The sequence below is a fragment of the Myiozetetes cayanensis genome, unplaced genomic scaffold, assembly GCF_022539395.1.
Source record: "Myiozetetes cayanensis isolate MyiCay16 unplaced genomic scaffold, myiCay2020 scf2-11, whole genome shotgun sequence".
In the NCBI taxonomy this organism is placed as follows: Eukaryota; Metazoa; Chordata; class Aves; order Passeriformes; family Tyrannidae; genus Myiozetetes; species Myiozetetes cayanensis.
In genome coordinates, this window is record NW_026087411.1 from 41,952,769 (window position 1) to 41,980,163 (window position 27,395).

The following is a 27,395-nucleotide window of genomic DNA, read 5'->3' on the forward strand; positions in this document are numbered from 1 at the left end:
AGTAGGTGCAGCTGTGTTGTCCACAGTGGTTGCTGAGGGCATTGTCTGCTGATAATTGAGCACCATGCACTTATTACAAGGCAGCAAGACTTTCCAGCTCATACTGCCACACAGGCTCCTGGCATTAGCCCACATGCATTTTATCTTCTCTGCTCTCCTGAACTCTCTCTCTGTTCTCCTCTTTGCCTTGGAATAAGAACCTGGAGATAAGATCCCTTTTTTTCCTCCTTTACCTTTCAAATGAGACTATGTGTGCTTGGAATGATGCCTATTAGTGGAAGGGATGCTGGAATACTGGAATCAAAAGATTCCCCATGGAGAAACAGCAGTGGTAAAAGAAGAAAATTGAACAAAGTGAAGTGACCTTGGTGGACAGCTAGTGAAGGAAAAAAATGAGGGAAAAAAAGGAGAAAAAACTAACTGGAAAGGTATTAATGTGTGAGGGCAATATAAAATATTAAAGAAAAAAAATAAGAAAAAGAATGGAAAACCAACCAGAAAAGTAACAACAAGTAGAATGAGAAGGCATAAGAAATAAAGCAAGAGAGGCAAAAAGATAAGTCAAATCTCACCTTACTGAGAGGTTGTACCACAACCTGCCTTATTTTTTCAAAAATCCAAATTTACAAATAAACCTTATTAGCTTTTTTTTCCCCATTGAGAGGATATAAAAGATGCTAATAAGTTCTTACAAAAGGTAAATAGTTCAAGGGGATGATACTAGTGATTCTGAAGTATTAAAATAAGGTCCAAAGCCAGGACTGCCAGTATAGGGTTATCTATAAAGTGCTACAGCACTAACTGATTAAAGTCTCATTTGAACATAGAAAGATGACAAATCATAAGGATTTTATAATGTGGCCATTATAAAAATGCCTTGATTACAAAATATAGTAAAGGTCAAATTCTATCAGGCTCAGACTGAACAGTGCTTTATGAATGGTTTCATTAAAATTAGTGGAATCAACTCAGTGGGATCTGTTCCTTGGCAAGAGTAACGGTGTCCAAGGTCAGTCTGCTCAAGCTCAGTGACATTTTTCAAGTCTTAGACCAGCTTCCATTCTGGCCCCTGGAGTAGTAAGGGTGACAGTGATAACTGTTCACTTCCATCAGCAGAGGCACTTAGGTTTATATAGATAAATATTTGTCATAAGAAGAATCTGTACTCTGCAACCTAAACCCATTAGAGCATTGAGTAATGTTACAGTAGATGATAGTTCCAGTAGCAGTCTCCAGTGCCATGGGGATGAAGGTTTCTGCACTGAAACTCTGCAAATCCTTGGAAACAAGAGCTATTCTTAGATCAGTAGGACAGGTAAACAGGGGTACAACAGCATACAGCTCTCCCTGTTCTCAAAGCCTCAGCTATCCTGGACATAAACTCACTCAGTAGATGAAAAAAGACCCTGAATGAAGTAAATGTCATATCACAGGAGAGACCAGACCAGATCACTCTTTTTATTTCCATTTCAAATGTAATCTATTATAGAGATATGCTCTCAGGCCAAATCAAGTTTGTGGAGAGGAGAAGAAAAGTGGAGTTTGAAAGACAGTGGGTTTACTTCTGAAAAGATTTCTTTCTTGATATTTCCTATGTCAAGGTCCAACAATTCTAGGATTTTACATGAACTCTAGAATAGCATTCAAAATGGAAATGTTAAAAATTGGGTGTATTAGATCTCTGAAAGTTGCAAGTTGCAGCTAAAAAGCAGCTGTAAATTGGAGCTGGTTGGGCTTGGTGTTCATACCTTTACATTTCCTTACCTGTCTCATATGTCCACTTTTGCTCAGATATCTCAAACCTGATGCTACCATTGTGCACATTATGATCACTGACTCCTTAACACACAGGACAGGTAAAGAAAGAAGGTGAACAGTCCATGAAAAAGTTACCATGCCTTCCTAACAAACTTTAGAATTATGGCTTCCAACATAAACTTGAAATTTGTAACTTGGATTCCCCTATAGGTCTGCAAGAAATCTTCAGACTGCATCCGCTTTCACTGCTGACAGATGGTAGAGCAGAGAACAGCGACTATGAAGACAACAGCATTTCACCCACGTATTTTTCTTACTATGTAGTAGCACAACGTAGCTGTGAAATCAGTGGTGTTTCAGAACATTTCTTGCACTGCTGACGTTTTTGGCTGGAGGTAGCCCAAACACACAGTCAGTCTATAAATTCTCAATCTCAGCACAGAGGTCACATAAAAGAAAAAGAAACCAGAAGACAGGAAGGTTTATGTGAGTCACGACTGTTTCTTTTATGTGCCAGAGGCCAAACCTGCTGCTTTTCACCTCGAAATGGGGAACTACAAAGCTTTAAACCCCTTAGGATTCTTTTCCCCCTCAGCTTGTCATGAGAGCAGCAAGGCAAAATACAAAAAGGAACTGCAGAGAGGAAAGAGAAAAAAATGAAGCTTTAATATATTCCTACTCTCTGACCCCATTCCTCCTTTTCTGTGCATCAACAGTTTTAATAATCTGGCAAAAGCAAAATCTGAAACTAGAAAATCCTTTCCTAACCAGTGTCACAAAAACCCTTGTCATTTGTTAAGAAACATTATTACGAGATTCAATGGCTTTAATAGATTTTCTCTTTTCCTGTTTTTTTTTTTCCTTTTCATTTGACAGTAGTTATTTTTACATTTTTTAAATAGCTGCTCTGTAAAGATCAGTTTGCATTTTAAAATAAACAAAAAATTAGGATTTATTTACGGAACTGAAGTTAATACAATAGTGGCTTTTAAACAAGATAGATGAATAACAATAATAATAATAATAAAGCCGTGAAATCACTCTTACATATAACCTCTTCACTATGAAAATAAACCACTGCTACATCCACGCTAAGCGTATGTAGAGTAAACAAAACAGATGGGGGATTTCCCACTGCTGGTTTCTCTCTTCTAAGGATGGTTATTTTCAGTTCATAAACTCTCAGCTGTCATCCCTGATTTATCTTCGCAGCGGATTCCTGTTGGGGTCACAGGGCTGGGCGCTGGGGCGATGCGGCACGGCCCCCGCTCGCTGCGCTCTGCCGCTCCTGCCAGCCACGGCGTTCGTAGCCGGGGTTCGCGCTTCCCTTTTAACCCCTTTCTCATCCCTCCCTCTGTCAGTGCCTGACATTTTGTGCATCTTGGTTGTTCTCCAGCATGGTGAGTGCTCTACGAAGGAGAGGCACGCGTTTAGTTTGTTGGTGAGCGTCCTCCTTTTTTCGGGAGGGAGAGAAAGGGCTGCTAGGGATAACGAAACCCCGCCTGCGTTCAATCCGCTACCCAAACAATAGCTTTATTTAAAGATATGAAGACATCGCTGTGTACAGATCCTTTAAAAAATGTTTTCGCCGTCCCCAGCCGTAGAGAGAGCGACCACTTTATTTGCTGGAAAGGGCTCTTCCCGCCCCTTCCTACTCCTGCCCTCCCTCCGCCCCCGCCTCCCTTCCCCATATATTATTACTCTATGCCACCAACCTTAAAACAGTCCCACTGCGCTCCCTGCCCGAGCTGCGGCCGGCGGGGAGGCTTTTCCTGGCCGCGAGCAGCCTCCGGCCGCCGGGCGGCTCCCCGTTCCCGTTCCCGTTCCCGTTCCCGGCCGGCGGGCGCGGAGCTGTCTCTGCCCGGAGGGTGCTGAACCGCGCGAATCGGGAGCGGTGGCCGCAGCCCTCCCGGCCTCGCCCGGCGCCCGGAGTGGAGGTAGGAGGAGAAAGGGGCGCCGGGGGATGGGGGGAGCCGGCGGTGACCCCGCGCCGCCCGCCTGAGGAGCCCGCGCACAAAGCCGCGCCGCGGCCATGGAAGAGGAGCTGAAGTGCCCGGTGTGCGGCTCACTGTTCCGGGAGCCCATCATCCTGCCCTGCTCGCACAATGTCTGCCTGCCCTGCGCCCGCACCATCGCCGTGCAGACCCCGGAGAGCGAGCAGCACTTGCCGCCCCTGCTCCACCCGCGGGGCCCCGCACCGCCGGCTGCCGCCGCCGCGCCGGGAGCGGGGCCGGGAGCGGGATCGGGGGCGGCCACGGGCTCCGCCACCTGCCTGGACTCGGAGTGCGCGGCGGGCGGCGGCGGGGACCATGCGGACAAGCTGAGCTTGCACAGCGAGACCGACAGCGGCTACGGCTCCTACACCCCGAGCCTGAAGTCCCCCAACGGCGTGCGGGTGCTGCCCCTGGTACCCGCGCCCCCGGGGGCCGCGGCGGCACAGCGGGGCGCCGGCCCCGCCAGCTCCTCCCTCACCTGCCCTCAGTGCCACCGGAGCGCATCCTTGGACCAGCGCGGGCTCCGCGGCTTCCAGCGCAACCGGCTGCTGGAGGCCATCGTGCAGCGCTACCAGCAGGGCCGCGCCGCCGCCGCCGCCGCCGCCAAGTGCCAGCTGTGCGACCGCAGCCCGCCCGAGCCGGCCGCCGTGCTGTGCGAGCAGTGCGAGGTGATGTACTGCACCGCCTGCCAGCTCCGCTGCCACCCGGCCCGCGGGCCCTTCGCCAAGCACCGCCTGGTCCCGCCGCCCGCACACCCCGGTGCCCCCGGAGGCGGAGGGGACGGCGGCGGCAAGGGGGCAGGCGGCGGCCGCAAGCTGCCGACGTGCGCCGAGCACGACCTGGAGAACTACAGCATGTACTGCGTGAGCTGCCGCAGCCCCGTCTGCTACCAGTGCCTGGAAGAGGGCAAGCACAGCAAGCACGACGTGAAGGCCCTGGGAGCCATGTGGAAGCAGCACAAGGTAAGTCCCCCTGGAGGGCGGGGAGGACCTGGGTGATGCCCAGAGCTGGGGTGATGCTCAGCACTGAGTTTGTTCATCCCAGTGCCCCAAGAGCACACTGGGGTTTGTAGGACATGAGGTACTTCATGTCCATCATTCTCCCAGACTTTTCTCCCTTTGGCCTGATGCTCTTAGGTCTCTGGTCCTTCCTGACTTCCCAGTGACCTTGCAGCCTCTGCTCAGAGTTAGAAAACCCACGGATTCCCTGCCATGTTAGCCTCACCTTAGCCAGAAAATCTTAGGCTCAACTAGGCCTGGGATTAGCAAGTCCATCTCACTAACTTGTTTGCCTTCCTCAGGGTTCTTGGCCATCCTGTCCTCAACCTTCCCATCCTCTCACAGTGGCAGCAGCTGCTTGTGAGGAGATGGGATAGTTATTACTTCCTTTCACCACCTTCCTTTCACCCAGAACTCAGTGCAAGCTGCCACAACCATGCGTCAATGCAGGAGAGTAGCCCAGAGCCACCCAAATATTTTAGACAAGAAAGTACGATACAGACAATCATGGACATCATATTTCTTCTGGGCCTCAAAGAGGTTTCCTCCCATTTAGTTCCCAAAGAAGCCAGGAGTAATGGCTGGAGAGACTTTCCTGACAAAAAGATGAACAAGGAATTGTAGAATGGATGAAGACTGTGGACAAAGAAAACTTTTTCTAATTCCCTGCAACTGATGCTTCTTACCCCTCCCTGGATCCCGCTGGGGAGATGGCAGAGCTGTCCACTTTTCCACACAGGGGGTTTGCTGAGGTCTGGTAGAGCTGCTGGGTCACTTGGCCGTGTTCTCCTTGCTAAAAATAAGAGTTTGCAACCATTTGAATGAACAGCAAGACATGACTTTAGAAGTTGAAAGCCTGAACTTGGCTCCTTCTTTCTAAGAACAGTGGACCCTGGAAAAATGATTACTTAATACGTATGAACATACACAGGGGACTTAAATACCTGAGATCTGGGAACACCCCTTTGGAGCTTTCCTCTGTGCTGGGGATAAGGGACTTCTACCACAGATGTGCGAAGAGCTCTACTGGCCATAGGATTCCCTTCTTCTCAGTCCCTGCTTGCAGGTAGCACTAAAGGAAGCACAGAGAGTCCCTTTCAGGCACTGCAGGAAAGGTCAAAATCAAGACTGGTCTCATCATCCCTCATCCATGGAGAGGTTGAGCTCAAGCTAGGCTAAAATATTTGATAAGGCAAAAAATTGACTTTCAATTTTAAGATTTAAAGAAAAAATGCCACTTGAGCGTTTGTTTGTCCATCCAAGAAGGAAGACAAACTTCTTCTGTAGTTGTTTGAATGCAGTTTGAATGCTCTACCAAGGTCTCAGCCATCTGCTCCCTAACATGATGAGTACTTGTGCAGAGAAGTTCTCTTGGCTCAGAAGGAGCAGATTAAAAATTCACAGTTGCTATTCATATGCCAGTGACAGAATCCACTTCTGAGCAGAATTGTTTTTATGAGCGAGGTCTGAGTTCAAACGTGCCTGATGCTTTGGAGAGTGTGAGAGACCCGCTTGTGCTGTGTTATTTTCTACCTTGAGTTAAAACTGTTTGATGCCTTTTTGAACAGTGTGATAAACTCTGGTGTAATCAAAGTTCAGAATCAGTAATTTTCTTTCTTTCCTACTGCCAAATATTGTATAAAGAATGAGCAACAGCCTTGTGGCTTGTATTTTTACTGCATTTTTTCTGTGACTAAGCTATCACAGATTATAATTTTTTTCTTGTTTTACAGATTCAATTAATGTCAGAATCATAGTAAAAAAAAAAAAAAAAAAAAAAGCCCACCCCCAAAATTAATTATTTTGGGGACTCTAAAATTGTGCTCTTATGAGTATTATTTTTCCCAGAACAATGTTCTTGGCAGAAAATAAGTATAATGGAACCATATAGCTAGACAGCTTAAATCATCAGCTCACATTCATTCAGATAAATTGCTTTGGAATTAGATATTTCTGCTTAGAAAGAGTTCTCTGATACAGCAATTTCTACAAGTTTATTACCTTCAGTTACTTTGGCCAAACCATAAATTACTTACATTGAGTGGTATGCCAAATGTAATTTAAGTTTTATGTGTTCTCTCCAGATGCTCCAGGCATAGCTGTTAGAGGTAGCTGAAAGGTTTGTTCTTAGCCAAATAAGCTTCCCATGTACTAGCTCTTTGTTCAAACTGTTTGACTCCTCCTTTGTCTTGGCCTTATATAGCAATCTAGTGGCAAATTACAGTGTATAACCTTGTCCACAATGTGCTGTGGACTGTGCAATGAAATGTGCATTTACCCTCAGCTGTACTGCTGACACAAAAGCTATACTAGGCTGGTTGGCCCCTGCTACTGGTGCAGGTTCCCCATTATGATGCTGTATGTAACTTCTCCTACAGAGAAAGTAAAATGGGTGTAAAATAACAACAGGGCCCCAATAGCATAAATCGATGAAAATCCCCTGACTTAGCTGGACTTTATTATATTTCCTTGCATGAAAAGTGCATCTGGACCAGCAGTTCCAGGCTATTAAGCAAAACTCTTAGTCTTCTGCTGAAGTTAAGTTCTTTTATGTCTTTATAGCAAGGACAGTGACACCTTTATAACATTTAGGTAGGACTTTTGAGCTACCAATATGAGGAACTATGTGGGACACACTTCAGCTCTGCCCATTTTAAATGGTTAAATATATGTATATACTGAAATGCTGAAACAGCCACAGCTGGATATGTCTGTGAAGGGCACACAGGCAGGTGGGTGGTTGCAGACAAGTGTTGGAGTTCAAACGCTTGCTTTTATTTCCTGACCTAAAGAGTCAAGTTCCCAAAATCACATAGGCTTTATGAGAATTCATCATCAGGAAAAGCTTATCTAATCAATAGTTAATCTGCTACTAAAGAGAGATGGAGGGAAAGCTAGTTAAATGATCATGAACTGTTTGGTTGAAAAAAGATGTGGGCATTATCTGGTTCATTTTCTGAGGTCAAAGGAAGTATCAGTCTTCTGTGCCCATCTGGGTTTAATTATTTACCCTTGCGATCTCTGTGTTCCTGTTATTAATGGAAATAGAAACTTGGTATCCATCTCCAGCCCCCACATGATTGGTTGCAAGACCAGGTATTAAAGTAAAGATAACTCCAGGTAGAGTACCATTTGTCAGGAGTTATTAATTGTCACAGTCAATGGAGCTTGTAACATCTCAGTTTGGCTTCCAGTAAATATTCCTGCAGTACGAAAGATTGCTCTAAGTGTACAGGGCATTTTTTATGGCTTGGTTGGTTTACTGAGGGCTTAGTCATGTAGCTCCATTTGATTTTAATGGGAAGGTCATGACTAAATTCCACTGCTTTGTAAGGTATCTTTTACAAATGCTTGGAAAAACAAGGCTATTATATCTAAGTGGGTTGCACAAATGGAAATCTGGTCCTCTCCCCGGCTTCATGCAGCAGTTGCATTAATGCAACCACAGGTTTTAATGAACAGATCAATTTGCTTATGAACCCTTTGAACAATGACACAGCTTAGTTTCTCTTGCAGCTTTTTGCAATGGGAGCGTGTCAGGAGCCAGGAGTGCTTGTGCTAATTGTCATGTGTACATATGCTGGTTACAATTGGTCTGTGGTGGTTTTGTATGGCTGCTGCCATGTCCACACACAGCTTTTAGCTCTTCTTGTCTGGTGAAATGCACTTTGAGATGACTTGAGAGCTAAGGCAGATATTGGAAAAATAGAAATAGAAATTTTACTTTTGTCAGGACCAACCATTGGTTTTGATTTGAAAAAAAGGAGCCCTTGCCTTCCTGGGACAATTTGGTCAGTCCATGGCATAGTGTAACATGCTTTTGCCACCTATTTCTTTCTTGCTTCTACCCCAGCCACTCAGTCATATGCTGTTTTTACCTGGTTCTATGTCAGCTTGACAAACCAAATGTTCTTCTGTGCCTTTTGGGTGAAGCAGAATGGGTGACGGAAAAAACTGGGCTTCAAACTCTGGCAAGCACGATCAGCCCATGAAGAGCTGACCTGAAGTCCTGATTGTCTGGTCTAACAGAAAATAGGGTGTCTTTCAAGGACCTGGAGTTTGCTCCTTGGACCTCAAGTAGTGCCAATGTCAAACACTGTCGTTTTAAAGTTTTGTGCATTGACAAGAGTTTGTGCAGGAAAATAGTAGAGGTTCCAATATGAAGAAACATACACGGTAATGTGTCTTCCCTTTACATTGTTACAAATTAAATTCTTAAATCATATTTTAGTTTAAAATTTAGAACTAATGGAATACCTGCAACTGAGCTAAAAGGAAAAGTTTGTGTGAATATGAGGAAAAAAACTCTAGGATGTCTTTTTTCTCTATAGCTCAGTCCCAGCTCCCAGTCAGGGTTTGTATCCACTTCCTGCAGAGGTGTGCAGAGTCAGGCAGTGCTTCTGCCTGCTGAAGGCTGCCTGCCTTGGGGCTGGGCTGTGGAGTGCCCACAAGGAGTTGCCAGGGTCTGCTCTTTGCTGTCCTGTGTGAATAAGCAAGCATAAGGGGAGAATGAGTTGGAGACATTCGGGTGGCATTCAGGTGGGAGGTACACTCAAAACTTTGGCAGCCTGAAGAAGTGTGCTGTGCCCTTTTCAGGGATGGAGGAATTTACGTCCCTCCAGGAGCAAGAGGGAAGCAGAGAATGAGTGGTGACTTACTGACTTTCAACCAGGTTCAGCTTCTTGGAGGCTCATAACCTTTGTGCTGTCCTACACACAAGGCTCTGTCTCAAGGCACACTCTGGTTCCAAGAAAACAAGGGATACCAACTTTATGAAAACCTGATGTTAGCAAAGATATTTCCCCTTCCATTTCCTGATGTTGGTTACCATATCAATTTGGTAAGGATAATTAACTAGGCATTGGCAATCTGCTAGTTGCCAAGTCTGCCTGAAGGGTAAACCCACAGAGAGAGTGCCTAACCCATGAGTGTCTAACACTCATGATGGGACCTATTCAGTCATTGCATTATAGAATCATAGAATATTCTGAGTTGTAAGGGACCCAAAAGGATCATCAAGTCCAACTCCTGGCTCTGCACAGGACCATATCCAGGAGTCACACCATGTGCCCGAGAGCATTGTCTAAATGCTTCTTAAACTCTGTCAGGCTTGGTGCTGTGACTACTTCCCTTGGTAACCTGTTCCAATGCTCAACCACCCTCTGGGTGAAGAACCTTTTTTTAATATCCAACCTAAACCTCTTCTGACACAACTTCAGGCCATTTCCTTGAGTACCGTCACTGGTCAGCACAGAGAAGAGATCAGTGCCTGTCCCCCTGCTTCCTCTTGTGAGGAAGTTGTAGACTGCAATGAGATCTCCTCTCAGTCTCCTCTTCTTTAGGCTGAAACAAAACAAGTGACCTCAGCCGCTCCTCATGTACCTTTCTCTCTAGATCCTTTATCATCTTTGTAGTCTCCTTTAGATGCTCTCCAATAGCTTTATATCCTTCTCCTGTTGTGGCACCCAAAAATGCACACAGGACTCGAGGTGTGGCCACACTAGTACAGCACAGAGCGGGACAATCTCCTCCCTCGACCAGCTGGAGATGCTTTGCCTGATGCTCCCCAGGACATGGTTGGCCCTCCTGGCTGCCAGGGCACTGCTGATTCATGTTTAAGTTGCCATCAACCAGGACCACCAGGTCCCTTTCTGTGGGACTGCTCTCCAGACTCTAGTTCCCCAGTCTTATGTACACACAGGGTTGCCCCGTCCCAGGTGCAGATCCAGCACTTACCCCTGTTAAACTTCATATGATTCATGATTGCCCAGCCCTATAATTTGTCTAGGTCTCTCTTCAGGGCCTCTCTGCCTTCAAGCTCCTCCTAATGTAGTGTCTTTGAGTCCTGCATACATTTTTGAACATATTGAAGAGCACTGGTCCTAGAATGGGTAACTTCTTTTACCTTTTGCGCCTGACCTGTGAGCCAGTTGCTCACCTATTACATGATGTGTTTATCTACCTGTGTGCTGGACTGTTTATCCAGAAAGGTCCTGTGAGAGGCAGTATTGGACAGCTGTACTGAAATCCAAAACGATTACATCAGCTAGCTTCCCTTGATCAGCTAGGTGGGTAACTGTAATAAAAAGAAATCAAGTTTGACAAGCAGAACTTTCCCCTTGCGAAGCCATGCCACCTGTGGCTGATGGCTGCCTTGTCCTTCAGGTGTTTTTCACTAACTTGGTAATTTTACCAGGCACTGAAGTGAGACTTACAGGCCTATAGTTTCCAGGTTCATCCTTCTTGCCCTTCTTGAAAACTGGGACAATGTTTGTCAGTTTCCAGTCTACTGGGACCTCTCCTGATTCCCAAGACCGTTCAAAAATAATTGAGAGAGGTCTCTCAATGACATCAGCCAGCTCTTAGCATACTTGGATGAATCCTATCAGGCCTCACAGAATTACTGGGATACAGCTGTTGCAGCAAATCCTGTGCAACTTTGGTGTTAACTGGGAGTTTATCATTCTCACAGTCCTGGTCCTCCAACTCGGAGCACTGGGGCCCCAGAACCCATCATCAGTGTTGAAGACCAAAGCAAAGAAATCATTGAACATCTCTGCCTTGTCTATGTCACTGTTTGTGAGGTGATCATCCTAATCAAGTAATGGGCCTATCTACATGGAGAAGTAATGTTGGAGCACAAGCAGAGCAAGATGGTTTCTGTAATACCATCCAGGCTTCCAGCGAAGCTGCTCCTGGGTCCAGTCAGACCATGTCGATTCTGTGTCTGCTGGGGGCAGAACTGCTGTTTCCTTCCCATCCTCAAAGTCCATTGACAAGCCGCTGGTTGAGCTTAGAGATCTCAGGTGTCAGCTGAGGAATGGGAAGGTTAGCTCTTCAGTATGGACTTACAAAACACATATTTCATATATCTCACCAGTCAAAAGTTAGAGGAAGGGTTTTTTCCAGCTTTTCCAGAAACATTCGCTCCTTTGTTGAGTTGGAGCATGGAAAACTGGAACCCCAAAGGGACCTTATGAGAAGTCTGAGACAGCAGATTTGTCTTTGAAACCCTAGTGGATGTCAGGTTTGGTAAGGTCTACCATATTTATAAGGATTGCAGACTTTGATGAGGAAAAAAGTGCCATTTTGGAAAGCACTTGGGGGTTTTTCAGCATGACAGATGCTACTGTGTAAGTGTAAGACTATTACCTCCTTATACATGTGGGTAGCTGTCTTATAAAAGGGTATTTTGACTTACCTAGTCACTGCAATAAAGTGGAATGTGCAGACACAATACTTGACTACCCCCACATGCATATTTCACCCTTATTAAATCTAATTACAATAAAAATTTTAACTGTTCTTTCCTAGCACAAACACTTTGTGCATTAAGAATACATGCAACAACAAGTAAGCCTTTTAGCACATTATTAATCATCAAATCCAAGGATTAGTAAGAAACACATTTACATTTTATTGCTAACTTTTTTCCCCTCCTTTTTTTCTTTGCAGGCACAGCTCTCTCAGGCTTTAAATGGTGTTTCAGATAAAGCAAAGGAAGCTAAAGAATTTTTGGTTCAGCTGAAAAATTTGTTGCAGCAGATCCAGGTAACTGTAGAATATTATCTGTTTTGATAATACAGTAATCAATAGAACTGAGTGAATAATTTATTTGATGGCTTTGTCTCCTGTGCTATTCTCATCTTTCCTGGAATCATCTAACCTTTCTTGAATGGATTTGCTAGGCACAATTATTCATCAAATAATGCCTGCAAGCCCCTCTTAGCTTCTAGATTGTTTGCTGTTTATTGGAAGAAGCTGATACCCAATACAGGACATCTGAGCTGTGTTGATTAGTATTTGATTGAATCGATTGGTCATGCTTCTGGGCTCTTTCCTGACTCAGTTGCTTGAATTAGGCATTTAGGATAAGTTCTCGTTTTAACACATTCAGAATTTACTCCTAGATTTTCATCTTACATTTTCTAAAAATGTACTCATTTCTGGACAAAATTCAGTCAACTTGTTTATTAGAGTATTTGTAGGAATTCCCTACAGATACTCAGAAATACAGGAACATGCTACTCAAAAAAAAAAAAAAAAAACCTGCTGCTAAATCAATGTGGTCATTTATTGAAGCATAAGATATTTTCATGCCTGTAATGGTCCAGATTTAATAGTCAGAAAAGGGCTCAGAGTGAGTGCAGTAATTGAGGGCATAAACACAAAATGAAACAAGTCCCATCTTCAACCAAATTTAGACTCATCAGTGCTGCAGGTCAGGTGATCCTTAAGGTCTTTCTCACTCTTCAGAGTGTGCCTGAAAATGTGGCACAGTAATTTGAGCTGCACAGCACCCAGGAGGGGACAACTGTTTTTTGCAGCAGTAGTGCTGTACAGTGATGGGATATATGTCATTTGCTCTTCGATAGCCCACTCTGCTGCTTGCTTATCTTTCACGAACAAGTCCTGTGCTTGGTAGTAGCAGAAAACCATAAAAGCAGTAGTTCAAAAATCTGTATTTCGTTTATAATTTAATTATTAAAATATTCCAATTAAAACTCAAGATGGTGAATTTTTACCACAAATGCTGTCCAAGCTCTCAGATTGCCTCAGGGCAGCATAACTACCCACCCTCATAGTCTTCCATGCCCTTGTGGGGCAGGGAACAAACCAAGACTGAGAAACTTGAAAAAAAAAAAAAAAAAGGACAACTAACTGAAAGAAACCAGTGCAAAGAAATCATTGCACTGGCACATGTAAAGTGCTATGTTTTGGCTACAGTGTGAGGTTTCTCTCAGATGACTTACCTATTTAAAGGTTATGTAGCTCAGCTAGTCTAATTATTTAGACTTCTTTCACTGTCCAAGAAGAAAGGCAGACACCTCTAGAGAGCAGTTCTTCCTATAGATATGAACAGCTATTTTGGGATGGCATAACTCATCCAAAACAGTAGCCTCTAGAAATCTTTTCTTGAGTCACCTAGCTCCACTAAAAATGTATTTTTCCCCTCTTGAAACCTAAAAGTGGCCTATTATGACCATTTATGACTATGCTGTAAAATCCTCTAATGTGTTTCAATAAAATCACTGCCAAATTGCTCTGCATAAGGGAGTTACTACAATTGAATCAAAAAGCAAGGCATTTATTTGATGCTGCTCATTGCTTAAAATGCTAGAGGAGAGCTCAGAAGAGGAAATTGTATCCCGCAGTCATCCTCTAATATTTAGCCAAGTCTGGGCACAAAGCTGAATCTGACCCTCACATGCTGAGCCAGTCTCCATCCTGAGTCTGAGTGAGGACATCAAATTTTGGCAAACCAAAACAGCAGGACTAATCAGCTGCATATGTATTCCTAAGTAAAATAAGGCTGGGGCACAGGTCCAAGATGATCACTCACACACTTTAACCCTTAAGGATATCTCTGAAATGGTTTTCTCCTGTGACAAATTGCTCTCTTCTGATGCGATGTTCAAGCATCATTTGATGACAGCATATACTAGCTAATGCTCCTGGTAGGGGCAGGTTTGGTACAGCCACACTCTTTGAGGGGAAAGGGCTTAGATTATGTCATGACCTGATCTGTGCCTTTTGATAATTGGAGCATAAAAACCCAGATCTTGGACTGTTATATGGGGGTCAAGAGACTTAGCCTTTGTGCACAGATTTATACCCAGAATCGTGTATTCTAGTAGAAGTCTTATAATGATTGCCACACACACATACAGACATTTACCCCTCAGCAAAAATGTCTTTAAAAAGTATGTTTACACAAAGGAGCGAGCAATATGTACATTTTATTATCCTGTCTCAATGCACAGCAGACCAGACAGCCATCCACTTACTTCATCTTCTCTCTGAGTTTGCCAGAGCTACCAAGAGCTATGCTTTTATTATTGCTATATTACTTGGGGCAGTTTACAAAGTCATCTCCTTTTTTCCCTGCTTTGCTAACCTGGTGTTTCCTCTCTTTTCTTCTTCATTTCTCTTTTCTGAGGTCACTTTTATATCTCTTGGTCTCTTCTTTTCAGATACTGCCTGATCCTCATTGCTCCCGTTGCTTCCTTGCTCCTCCTTGTTGCTGTCATGACCTGATTTTCACATTTTCCCATCTGCTATAACAATTTCATACTTTCTCACTTGAAGGAGGCATATCGCCAAACACCCCCTTTGATGCGCGAACTGAAAATGAGGAGAGAAATGATGCGCTACAGCCACTGACTGGTTCAGGCTCTGTACACAAACCAGCACTTCAAGAGTAGCTGGATGGAAATGGGTTTAAGGGGGAGTGTGGTGTGATATAAGCCGAGGAGGGAGAGAGGCAAACAGGAAGAGTCTAAAAGAAACCTGTGAGCCGTCACTGAGCCGTCTGGTGCCTCCCCACCACCATGCCCCATCTTGCTGGCAGGTCTAGGACTGTGACAGGGCCCTCTCAGGGAGCCACTGACCCTGCATCCCTCAGCTGGAGAATGGGATGTGTGACTCCCAGTAAGAACAGAGTACAGTGCTAAAATTTTGAACTCAAATGAAAGAAGACAAAGCAAATGAATAGAAAAGAAGAGAAAACCAAAAGAGCTAAGAATTAGAAATGAGTTAGGGGAGTAGGATGATTTACCAAATAAGTGCCTCTCCTTCAGGACATTTAAAATCTTCTCACATTTAATAATTTTTTTCTTTTTAAATTTTTGTATTTGGGAGAGAAGCTAATATTTCCCCTAAATATCTCCTCGGAAGAGGAACTTGAAAGCTTTCTCCTTCTAGTCTCTAGAGGACATGAGGGAGAGCCTTCCTTTTAATGGGCACTACAGCAGTTCCAGAGATTTATGTAAAACTAAATTGTACTCAGACCCTACTAAAAGCTCAGTGTTGGCTACCTCGCATGCTGGCCTCTGCTTAGGAAAGTATTTTATCACAATGTGAATAAAAACCTGTCTTTTTTTTTTTTTTTAATCAAATACAGGACTTCACTGCTGAGTGCTAGCTATTTTTTAAAAAAGTGTGTGAAGCAATACACAAACCTCAAGGCTTTGTATCTCATTAATTTCCTCATAATAAGCCAGATTCATGTCCATAATTCTGTTCTAATTGCTGTGGTGTAGAGCCAGTGATTTCAAAGTTGCTACAGTGGGATAATTAAAACAGGATGGAGCAGAATCCTCTTATGTATATGTATGCACTCTGTATGTTACATTTAGCTTTTACATTATGTTGTACTGCATCTGTTGTCCAGAAAGTGCCAGTAAATCAAGGTTTTAAATAAGCCCATTTGTAGTATAGCATCTTACTGTTTCATTTGATAGCATGCAGCTATTACTGGTACAGCTGTAATGAAACCAGAAAGGCAACAAAAATGCTGAGGGTCTTGAAGGAAATATTTTCTCAATAGAAAAACAGGTAAGAATGAGCAATAGCTTAAGCTGTAAAATATGCTTTCTTTGATGAGTATGACTCTCACTTTCTTCTAGGAGAATGGGTTGGATTACGAAGCCTGTCTTGTTGCTCAGTGCGATGCCTTGGTTGATGCGTTAACACGACAAAAGGCAAAATTGCTCACAAAGGTGACCAAAGAACGTGAGCACAAGCTGAAGGTGAGCACTCCTCTCATCAGCTCAGCACAGCTTCTGATACCTGGTGCAATTTGTCAAGTCTCCAACCCTTTACATCATGAAATATCCTAGTGAACGAATCCTAAAGTCTTTTAACAGGTTTCAGTTCAGCAGTTCAATAGAACTGTGCTTACATGCTTAAAACAAAGCATATACTTCAGCATTTTGTTGAATCAGGCCACCAGTTTTATTTATCTGATGGTTTGGGGGTATCTTTTGAGAGCTACTTATCAGTGAAACTTGTGTGTGGTTTGGTTACTGGGACTTTCTGCCCAAGTAAAATGTGATTTTGATAGCTCTTCAAATCTTCAAATTCAGGCAAACCTCCTCCAGAAATCCACGAACCACTCAAAAGATATTAAAAAATGCAGTAAAGGGAGGTGGGGAAAAGAAATCTAAAATGGTTGAACAAAATGGCAGTCAAGAAATATTTAAATAGACACATTTCTTGCAATGTTGAACTGCGTATGCGATTTTGAGTCACATTAAAAGTATCTAAGACAAAAGGAAAAACTGAAATGAAATATCTAACATAGCAACTAATAAAATCTACTAAGGTCAGCATTTAAGTTGTTTAACAAGAACCAATACTTAGGACATACTCCTGAGAGCACAGCAAATCCTGCAGTTTATTGTTGTCATAAGTTGTCCAACAGAACATAGTGCTATTAGGCCCAGTCTACAGCCATGAGGCAGCAGAACTGGGTCCAAAATTTGCAGAAAAATTAGATGCAGCTTTTTTTATTTCTTAATTCCAGGAATGCATCCTTAAGCAGAGCAGGATCAAAGGCGAATTGTGAAGATAATGGTAGAGCATAATCTGCAAGAAACTCTCACAGTTTGCCTGTGAGATTTTTTTAAAAGCTTGGATTTTAGTGAAAGTGTGATTGGAAATGTGAACACCACAGATGCAGAAACATGTTCTGTGCTCTTTCTGCCCCAAGCAAGCCTGATCTTAGAGCAATTAATCTGCTCTGAAAATTGAGATTCCCCGTGCACAACATTTTGCCAAGCTAATTATCGGTATTTACAATACAGAGCAAGCAAGTGAAGCTGATGGAGATAAGGCAATGGCCATATGGCAGCTAAATTAAGCATAGCTTTAACACACTCTTCCATTCTTTGTCTCTTCTGAAATAATTTTATACAATTCACTGCAAGCTAAGACACTCATCAGAACTGTACTGATGCTTGTTTTCCAGGTTGTTTGGGACCAGATAAATCACTGTACACTGAAGCTACGCCAGTCAACAGGGCTTATGGAGTACTGCCTAGAAGTTATCAAAGAAAATGATCCCTCTGGGTTTTTACAGGTATTTTTCTTTCCTACGTCCTGGGGGGAAAAAAAAAAAAAAAAAAAAAAGAAAAGGAAAATACATTAAAGCTAAATCTAAAAATGTGTGGCTTTGCTTATTAGCCTCTTCCACCTCCAAGGCAGGTTCACCTTAACTCCTGATAGTAGTGTCTAAAAGCTCAGGGAGCCGGGTGACTGCATGAATGTCCCAGTAAAGAGATGGCTTTAACTGCAGAATAGCTTTCTGCAGAATATTGTTTTATTCTCATCCGAGAAATGAAATACAGAGCTCCATGATCAATTCGGAGAGGTCTGTGACTCAGCAGAGTAGTACTTCTCCCTTTGTGTTTCTCCCGTTTGCTTTCCCATGTGAGAATCCTTTGAACACCTCCACTGTGAGGAAATCCAGCCTGAAGGGCTTGCATGTAGCTGTGCCTCACTAGGATTGTTGTACCTCAAAGGGCTGCAAGGCCTGTCTTGAAGCTGGAGGATCCAGGTAACCCCTTCTTTGCAAAATATGACCTAGCTGAAAATTGCCTTAGTTGGAGGATATTGTTTTTTAGGTGCAAGCAGTGAAAGCTTCTGTTGATGAGGCAAAATGTAACAGTTTTGTTATCCCATAAATTATTTTTTCTTATTAACTATACTATTTCTTATGAATGATTTTATTTTGCCCTATTAGTTTTGTTGCCTTATTTGTTGCCTATGAAGAAAGGTGTACCAAACAAAATGACAGTGCATGGCTGTCAGCTGAACAAGGCACACTTGCACATGTGAATACCTGAGTGTCAGGGGGCTGTCAGAGCATTTCTAAAAAAACAGATTGATTCTTATTGTCATGTCTGGTCTCAAGCAAGAGAGGGGAATATGTGGTGTATATTAATCTCAAGATTACACAGATTTTAGCAGGCTGCTAGTTGGATACTACAGGACAAATGAAACCTTTAGGTCTTACCTACATGCTAGCTAGATACATGCTTCATTTTCATTTCAGCTTACTTTTTCTGTAACCTTTGTGGCTTCATTCTTTGCAGTCCCCTTTTATAAAATAAATACTTTTGGTTTTACCTTTTCCTGGTTTATCTAATGATGTTTTCAAGACAACCAGCAAACACTGATGCACTGCATTACTTTGAGCAGCTACTGCTGCAGTCAGGACACTGAGACACAGCCAAGGGATTCAGCATCCCAGTAAGTTACTCCAAGGTTGTAGGAGGGCTGTGGGATTCTCCTCCACTTACTGCACAGACTGATTAGGAGTTGTGGATGCACGGACTCAGACAGGAGTGTCTTCCAGTAAGAGTAACGAGGAAAAGTGTCTGAATTCCTGCAGTAAAGAAAAACTCTCTCTGACATACTCAGAAGAAAATTCTACTCCCTGTAACTTACAGGAATCTCACTGGTGGGGGCTCCAGATATCCAAATGGCAGCTTCAATGAACTCAAGGACAGTTGCCTTCACTGATTTCCACAGAGCCAGGATTTCACTTCCAGAAGAATTTGTTGTGATCATTTTAGTCTGACTTTTGGTCTAATTGTCTGTGGGCTGAGATAGAGCAAAGCTTTAAAAATGGAATTTGCTTTTGATGTAATGGCAGAAAATCCATACTATTCTTTGAAAATCTATCTGACAATTTAGAACCCCCACTGTGAGAAATATACACTGTTCTTACCATTTGATTTTTTTATTCCTTTAGGTTTCCTCCACTGAATCATCTCTGCTGAATGGAGAGACTCTAACATTTGAGTCTCTCTTTGTGTAACTTCTTTTTAAACAGGAGAGCATAAGTAGACTGCAGATCAGAGAAAAGAGTACAGAAGTATATATGGCATTCAAAGGCATGACACACAACATAATCTTTCCAGGCTTCATAAATGCAGTTCTTACTTTCCTACCCTAAAATGAGATTTGTTTTGAAAAGACAAGATGAAAGGATGCAACACAAATGGACCTCATCCCAAAACAACCAGATCCCATCTCATCTGCTGTGCTGTCTCATTCCTATTTCCTTTGTGCTGTATCTCACAGGCATTCTGTCACTTTTAATATGTGCATCTGCCATTTCATTATAAACGTGATACTTTCTTTCAGATTTCGGATGCTTTAATCAAGCGTGTTCAGGTATCTCAGGAACAGTGGGTCAAAGGAGCCTTGGAGCCAAAAGTGTCTGCTGAGTTTGACTTGACTCTGGATAGCGAACCTTTACTGCAGTCAATTCACCAGCTGGATTTTATTCAGATGAAATGTAGGGGTGAGCTTTTATGATTTTCTTTTTTCTGTTTTTCATGCATGTGTTCAAACAGTGCTGGGAGGGGTGAGGACACTGAGGGAGGAAAGAGAACTTGAAATTGCTGGATAGTTTTAAGAGGTGTTCAAAACAATTCAGATTACTGGGTGTTCGCTGGAAAGGTGTGCTCCCCGCACCTGTCGTGAGCGAGACACCAGATGAAGTCAAAGATTTGAAAAGATACATTCTTCAGAATAAGGCTTTTAAGATTATTAACACATGAGCTGCATGAAACTTTATGCAATTTTGTAGCATTCCTAGGTTTAACATGGTTAATTCAAAATACCAGTTGCCCCTATCTTGTCAGGAACAGCTGAAGTTGTAAACAAATATTACTAACACACACACAGACACACACACACACACATGCTTGAAAAGGGAAAAAAACCCAACCAGCCTTTGACTTTTGACTTATATCTGAACTGTGCTGTGAACAGTGCCCAGCTTAACAAAAAAAATCACACGGAAAAGATTCACAAGGGGAAAGTAGCTCCATGGTTATATTGTTCCATGGTACCAGGTGTCTGAATAATACTAAGGGATATGCTAAAAGGAAATGAGGTTTTAAAAAGTATTTAAAAGCAGAAGCTAATGAACTATAGATGCCATTGCCACAAAGCAAAAAAAAAAAAAAAAGGAAAATTAGCATCATGAGCTTGAAATGCGGTTTGTTTATATGGAGCAGGATGAGAACTGCATCAGAATTAGACAGATCCATAGAATGGCTGAATTTGAAAGCCACTGTGGTCCCTGGGAATGATGCCATTAACTTCCCTCAGTGGTGATTCAAGTCTTAATTATACATGTGGATGGCAGGATACAGGCTGCCAGAAATCAGTGAATGAGTTAAGGGCATTCACGTTGTGATGTCTGATGTGCTTTTTTTTTTTTTTTTTTTTTTAAAACTCTGAGCAAGCATAAAGGTTTCTAATCAGTTTATGTGTTCTCTCTGGACCTAATTCTGTATCTGTGAGACCCAAGATGAAGTAATTAGGATGGATACTTTGACAGATAAATACATGGAGAAACAATGGACAAACAGTTAAAGGCCAGAGTCTGCTCACCAAGAATGGTTTGTATCTTGACATAAGCAAGCTGTGTTAAAGTTACTCAAAAAATATCTGAGAACTGTTCCTTTGAAATGTTGTCAGACAAGCAAGTGGAGTCAAGAGAGAAAGAATAGCACTGATAAAAATCCTCTGAATACTGTCTTCACTTGTCTTTAAAAATCAGTTTATATTTAATGCTGGCCATATTTATTATAATATATGTTTAATACTAAGCTTCCACCACTCTCCTTTACAAACATATGTAATATTTAGTTAAACTAGTCACATAGATTGCTAATTAACCACAGGTCATCTGAGGTGAGGGCAACTTCAGTGTTTGGCTTTTGAACATTCATCTGGTCTTAAACTTGAAGACTTACAAGACTTTAATTGAGACAAATTCACAAGCACTTTTTGAAAGATTGTATTGTCTGCTACACTCTCGTTTATCATACAAATCACAGTGAAGCTCCACTACTGAGCTAGGCACTCTCTGAGGAGCAGAGGACAGTACTGCTTCTGCCCAAACCTGTGCAGAGCTTCCAAACACCCTTGGGCTTTGCTCCCCAGAAGCATCTCAGGAAAGGCTTTTGCTCGAGCTCTCTTGGCCTTGACCAGGGATTATCTGTTGAATGTCCCATCAAGTTGGTCACCACAAACAGTATGACCATGTACACACCATGTAAAAATTGTGAAAAGGGTGTTAACTTGGCCACCATTCCTGAAAGCACATAAGGGATGGCATTATTTCCCCTTACGCCTCTGTGTGCCCAAGCAGAACAAACCACTGACTGGTTCCAACGTAACATTCACAGGTACTGAGGTATGTTTAATATATAGAGGTGTATTTATATTTCTCCATTTATGACAGGAAGTCTGTTTCCATTTGAACTGCTGAGTCTGACACTTTGGTCTTTTGTTTTCCTGAAATTTTACCTCTATGACTTCTCAACCACCTCTGCATTATCTTAGAATCACAGAATTGTTTGGATTGGAATGGGACATTGAAGATCACTTAGTTCCAACCCTCCTGCCATGTGCAGGGATACTTACCACCAGACCAGGCTACTCGAAGCCCTGTGAACCTGGTCTTGAACAATGCCAGGGATGGGGCACCTAGAACTTCTCTGGGCAGCCTGTTCCAGTGCCTCACTGCCTCATAGTAAAGACTTTCTTCCTAATATCTAATCTAAACCTACTCTCTTTCAGTTTAAAGCCATTGTCCCTTGTCCTATCACTACAAGCTCCTGTAAAATGTCCATCTCCAGCTCTCTTGTAGGTCCCTTTAAGTACTGGAAGACCACACTAAGGTCTCCCTGGAGCCTTCTCTTCTCCAGGCTGAGCAACCCCCATTCTCTCAGTCTGTCTTCAGAGAAGAGGTGCTCCAGCCCTCTGATCATCTTTATGTCCCTCTTCTGGACCCACTCTAACAGTTCTACTTCTTTCTTGTGCTGGGGCCCCAGAGCTGTATGCAGTATTTGAGGTGGGGATCCACAAGAGCAGAGGGGTAGAATCACTTCCTTCGACCTACTGGTCACACCTCTTTTGGGCTTCAGCCCAGGATGTGGTTGGACTGCCAGTGCACATTGACGGATCAGGTCCAACATCTCATCCTCCAACACTCCCAAGTCCCTCTCCCCAGGGCCGCTCTTGCTCCATTCTCTGCCCAGCCTGTATTTGTGCCCAGGTTTGCCTCAACGCGGGGGCAGGACCTTGCACTTGGTCTTGCTGAACTTCATGAGATTCACGCAAGCCCAACTCTCAGGCTTGTCCAGGTTCCTCTGAACGGCATCCCTTCCCTCCGGTGTGTTGACCACCCCACATAGCTTGTCACTGACAGGGATATTTAATAGTGCCAGTCCCAGTACTGTCCCATGAGGAACACCAATTGTCACTGGTCTCCACTTGGACACTGAGCTGTTGACTGCAACTCTTTGAGTGTGACCATCCAGCCAATTCCTTATCCACAGAGAGGTCTATCCATCAAATCCATGTCTCTCCAGTTTGGAGACAAGGATGTCGTGCGCGACAGTGTTGAATGCTTTGGACAACTTCAGATAGGTATCACAAGTCACTCCTCCTTCATCCAATACTGCTGTAACCCTGTCATAGAAGGCCACCAAGTTTGTCAGGTACAATTTGTCCTTCTTCAAATGCATAATTTGCATCTTCTCACTCATAGTAGTCTTGCATATCAGGAGTGAGCATCCAGACTTACTGGGAATATCACTTCTCTGATTGTGAGGAGAACCTACGACTGCAGGGTGACATTTTGCTATTTACCACGATGAGAACTTGCGTATTTCTGAAGCCTCCAGTTTCACAAAGAAAAAACCATACTTCTCTCTTCACATCTGCTCCTCTTTCTTCAATTCTACCTACCTCAGCACACCAACAAGTCATCAATATTTGCCAAATGTTGGTGTTGGGGTGAGTGTTAAAAAATCACTGCGGTGGTTGATCTAAGAGTAGATGCATTAAAGATGTCAGATATAATCTGTAAAGGAAGTTTTGGGGAGATCTAGGGGAATAGGGCCAGCATGGCTATTCTAACTGAAACTTGTTTTGCTCCAAAAGCTTTGCAATATAAGGTCTGTACTATTGTTATCAATGCTTAGTGCATGACTGAATTTCTCTATTTTTTTTTCAAACTCTGGCCTCATTCAACCTCAGTGAGCTTGCATGGGTCATTTAGAGTGAAAGCATGCTTGCAAGTAAACATTGATTCACTGTGGTAGACAAAGAAGAATGAAAATGAGAACAAATCACATTACATTTGCTTTGATGACATGTTCATGTACCTTACCGATGGACTCTCTATAAGCACATATCTAAAGCTCATCTCAAAAGATAAAAATCAGAAAGAAAAAGCAATTTGGTAACAAATTAAATGTGCAGAGATGTGATAGATGTGATAGATGCAAAAGTAATGCTTAAGCAATCATGTTGACCAAAGGGTCTCACTGATAACCCTCTGGCAAGAGTCCCACTCTTCCCAGGCCAGCTGGCCTGCTGAGACACTCACACAGCTCTAGTAATTGCTGGCCTTTTGAGCTTTCCCAGATCCTTTTCACTGTCCATGTTTTCTTCTCTCTATTGCTTTTACTGAGTGCCTTGGCACAAATTTCCTGTCCTCTGATGACTGGCTTAATGTGTACATCACATTTCCTCAGTTGAAGCTATGGGAACAGGCAACTACATATTCCAGGTTTGTTTTGTTCACACAGCTGAACTGTCATGCAATCACAGTTTGTGGTGAAACAGAGACTAGGTACAAAATAGGAAAATATATAGCTACTCTCTACTTTTCTGTACCACCTCTGGATATTCATTCATATGCCCCTTCTCCTTGTCAGGAGTGTTTCTTTCCCTCTTCTGCAGACCAGTCCATGAAGGCTACCCAGATAAATCACATGCCACAGATCTCTGCTTCTCCAGCCATGAGCTGAACAGCCCTGTTAATTAAATGGCAACTGTTTCATCGTAGGCTTTGCCCTTGGTTCTTTCTGCTCTGTGTCACGGACTCAGGTCTCTTTGACTGTTGTCTTTCCTTCTCTCTTCATAACACTGTTTGTAGAGCACTTGCTGCAGCAGTGACTCAGGCTATTCCAGGGCTGCAGTTTTGGAGAAGATCCGAGTTTTCATGTTTCTTAGGGTCCTGTTCTTTGACTGCATTTAGTACTTTAAAAATTAATCTGGGAAGGTGGAGGGCATCACTGCACCACTTGCTAGTCAAGAAGACAACAGACAACACCTTAGAGCAACCCTATTGTACCCTGTGAGAGGACTACCCTCATCAGCTGTGAGATACATTGAGCAATGTGTTTTGGGGACTGCTGAGTTGACATGAGACATCAGTATCACATTTTTTATCTAAGAGTGACCTGCATGAACACTTTAAAAATAGAAGGACATCATTCAGACTCATTACTAGGTCTTACTGTACCAATGCAGTATCATTTCTCCCTTTATATTTTTAATCTTTTCCTTCAAAAAGTCTCTAGAGGACTTTAAATTGAACAAGAAGTGGGACAGCACTGTAATTTAACATCTGAGTCTTTTTTTCCTGGCACTTAGCCTATATTTTTCTCTTCTTAGTCCTATCCCATTGCTCTTCCCTGTATATACCAGTGTCCCAATTATGCAACTCACTTTGCACTTTCCTGTGACTTCTACAAGTGTTCGTCTTTTCTCCTCCCAAAGGTAATCTGAGACCAAGGCAAATCTTTTCCCATCTGCGTGCAGTGAAGGAGGCAGGAGGACAGGCACAGCAAACATCATCCAGCAAAGCTGCACAGCTCCTTGGCAGGAACATCTTACCTCTCCTTTAGGAGAGTTGTGCAGTTCAGGCCACTGGCTGGCTCAAAAAGAGTAGAAAGCTGATATGAATTATTCACAAAAACATGAATGTCCAGCAACATGGTAAAAGAGACAAGGAACTTCCCCACAGTATGTGTAACTCTCACCCACAGGGCCAAATTCACGCTTCCACTGGGAAGTGGAAAGAAGAGCACTTTGCTGGATGAAAGCGTATTCTATTCCTAGACAGAATTACTGATTCTGTAATTAAAAGGGACTCATAAAACAGTTACTCTCTCCCAAGAATTCTGCTCTTTTTTTTTTCCCCCCCAGCATTGTGCATCACATGAAGAGTCCCTGGAAGCCTCCCATCAGTGTTCCTAGGAGTTTTTTTCCAGGGCTGGAAAGGTTAGTGGTTTGTTTAGAGGTGAGGTGGCATTGTCTATTTTGCATCTTATAGACTTCAGGAATTAGGTTTTCATCCAGTCTCCCCAGGAGGAGTCTTAGAAATGGGGAGGACCTGGCGAATGCCTCTTGAGAGGGTTAGCTGGTTAGCAAAAGTGACAGGGGTGAGGATGACTTACATAGCCCTGTCTTCTCCCAGGCTTATCAGTCACAGGGAATGCATGGGCTAACAATCACAGAAAAACTCTAAAGTTGAAACTGTTCACTTAAAAAATCCCATTATCTCTGAATTGCTCATTTTCAGTTTTTTTCCTCTTGTAATGTCACATCTCTGTTACTTCTCCAGACACAGTGTCTCCTGGAGAAGAGTCTGAACTTCCCATGTGAGAAAGCAAGCAGGTTTTTATTTATTATACCCTCTGAATCACCCTTAAATATCAAAGAATAGGAACAAGGCTTTCTTTTCACAGAAAAACCTTCAAGAGCTAATTTAGAAAGCTCTTTTGTTTCATTCTTCTAGGCTACCAACCATCTGCATTCACTGTGGTGATGGATAATGCCAGAAGAAAGCCATGGTATCTTCTGCACTGTTTATCAAAGTCTGTTGTTGACTTTTGTGTCACTTCCAAAGTGGGGGTGAAGCCTTAGCCCCATCACACAGCATCGTCCATTTTCCCACAGTCTGTTTGGTGCACAAAATGTGAACAGTCCTCTTTAATCCAGAGATGTAAAATAGGATGAAAGGAACAACACAAGGGCCTAGGTCTTATGCAGACAGAGGGGGGAAAATAAAAAAGAGGGTCAAAGCAGAGTAGATAAAAGAAAAAACTGATATTGCTAAGAACTAAGTCAATGAATGCTCATACAGCTCAGTTCCTTGTAAGATATGATTGAGCTCTGCAGAAATGATACTAAATGGTGAAATACAGTCTTGGGCAGAAGACCAGACGGGGTCTGTGCATCACTTGCATCCTACTTAACCTGTATGGCCTCAGCAGTGCAAAAGATCCATGCCTGGTTTATTCAGAAGACTAAACTTACACTTCATAATTTTCAGCAAAGAGCGAACAGTGAGAGTTTAGGTCTGTTTAGGAAAGGTGGGGGAGAGGCCTCTTTCCCACAGAGGCACAGATGAATGTTTTACTCAGTTTATTTTTGTTTTTAAGATGCTGCTCTGGTCAACAGTCTCTTGGTGTTTCTCCTGAGCAAGTCAATAAAAAGACATGTTGGTAGATAACTTCACACATGTAATTTCCAAGAGAAGTCTCCTGTGGTGCAGGAGTTCTTTTTGCTCACTGAACCAAGGGATTTAGCTAAAATTTGCAATTGGAACAGTTTTCTTTAACAGTTTCTTTCAAGTATGGCTGCCATAAAGATAACATATCCAAGGTGGTTTTAATGAAAAGCTGGGGGGAATGGGGGTGGTGCATTAGATTAGACTTCAAAAATTAGATTAGGTTTTTTAAAAAGCCCAGCAATTAAAATGATGAATTATCATCCTACTGTTGTTGAGTTCAGGCTCTGTCTTGCTGCCGTGCTGGGAGGAAGAGCTGATCTGCTGGTTCATAATCCAGTTCTTTGCTAACATGCCGAACTTCCTGGAAGCACTGCATCTCCGAGCTGCCCTATGGCCTAAGAAACTCCCTGTCCCTCCTTTTGGGGACAGCGGCTGCTCCAGTGTGAGAAAAAACTCTTCCAGACAGTGACTCCTTGGAAGGAAGCCAAACATGAGGTCCCCACACTGTAGTTCTTATGAGGCACC

General features: G+C 43.0%; 2 protein-coding genes across 5 annotated transcripts in view; both read left to right on the forward strand.

The window, feature by feature from the left end:
- Positions 1-27,395, forward strand: part of ARV1 (ARV1 homolog, fatty acid homeostasis modulator) — a 124,341-nt gene that overhangs the window by 56,378 nt on the left and 40,568 nt on the right. The window lies entirely within an intron of this gene.
- The window catches only part of TRIM67 (tripartite motif containing 67), a 45,631-nt gene continuing 21,694 nt past the window's right edge, over positions 3,459-27,395 (forward strand). The window contains exons 1-5 of one of the 4 annotated variants that reach the window (XM_050316672.1): positions 3,459-4,714; positions 12,206-12,301; positions 16,159-16,281; positions 17,502-17,612; positions 19,685-19,844. In XM_050316672.1, the coding sequence (XP_050172629.1) occupies positions 3,791-4,714; positions 12,206-12,301; positions 16,159-16,281; positions 17,502-17,612; positions 19,685-19,844 (1,414 nt within the window). In that variant the 5' untranslated portion in view covers positions 3,459-3,790. The remainder of the gene's footprint in view (positions 4,715-12,205; positions 12,302-16,158; positions 16,282-17,501; positions 17,613-19,684; positions 19,845-27,395) is intronic. The other 3 variants (XM_050316673.1, XM_050316674.1, XM_050316675.1) reach the window with 3 other exon arrangements.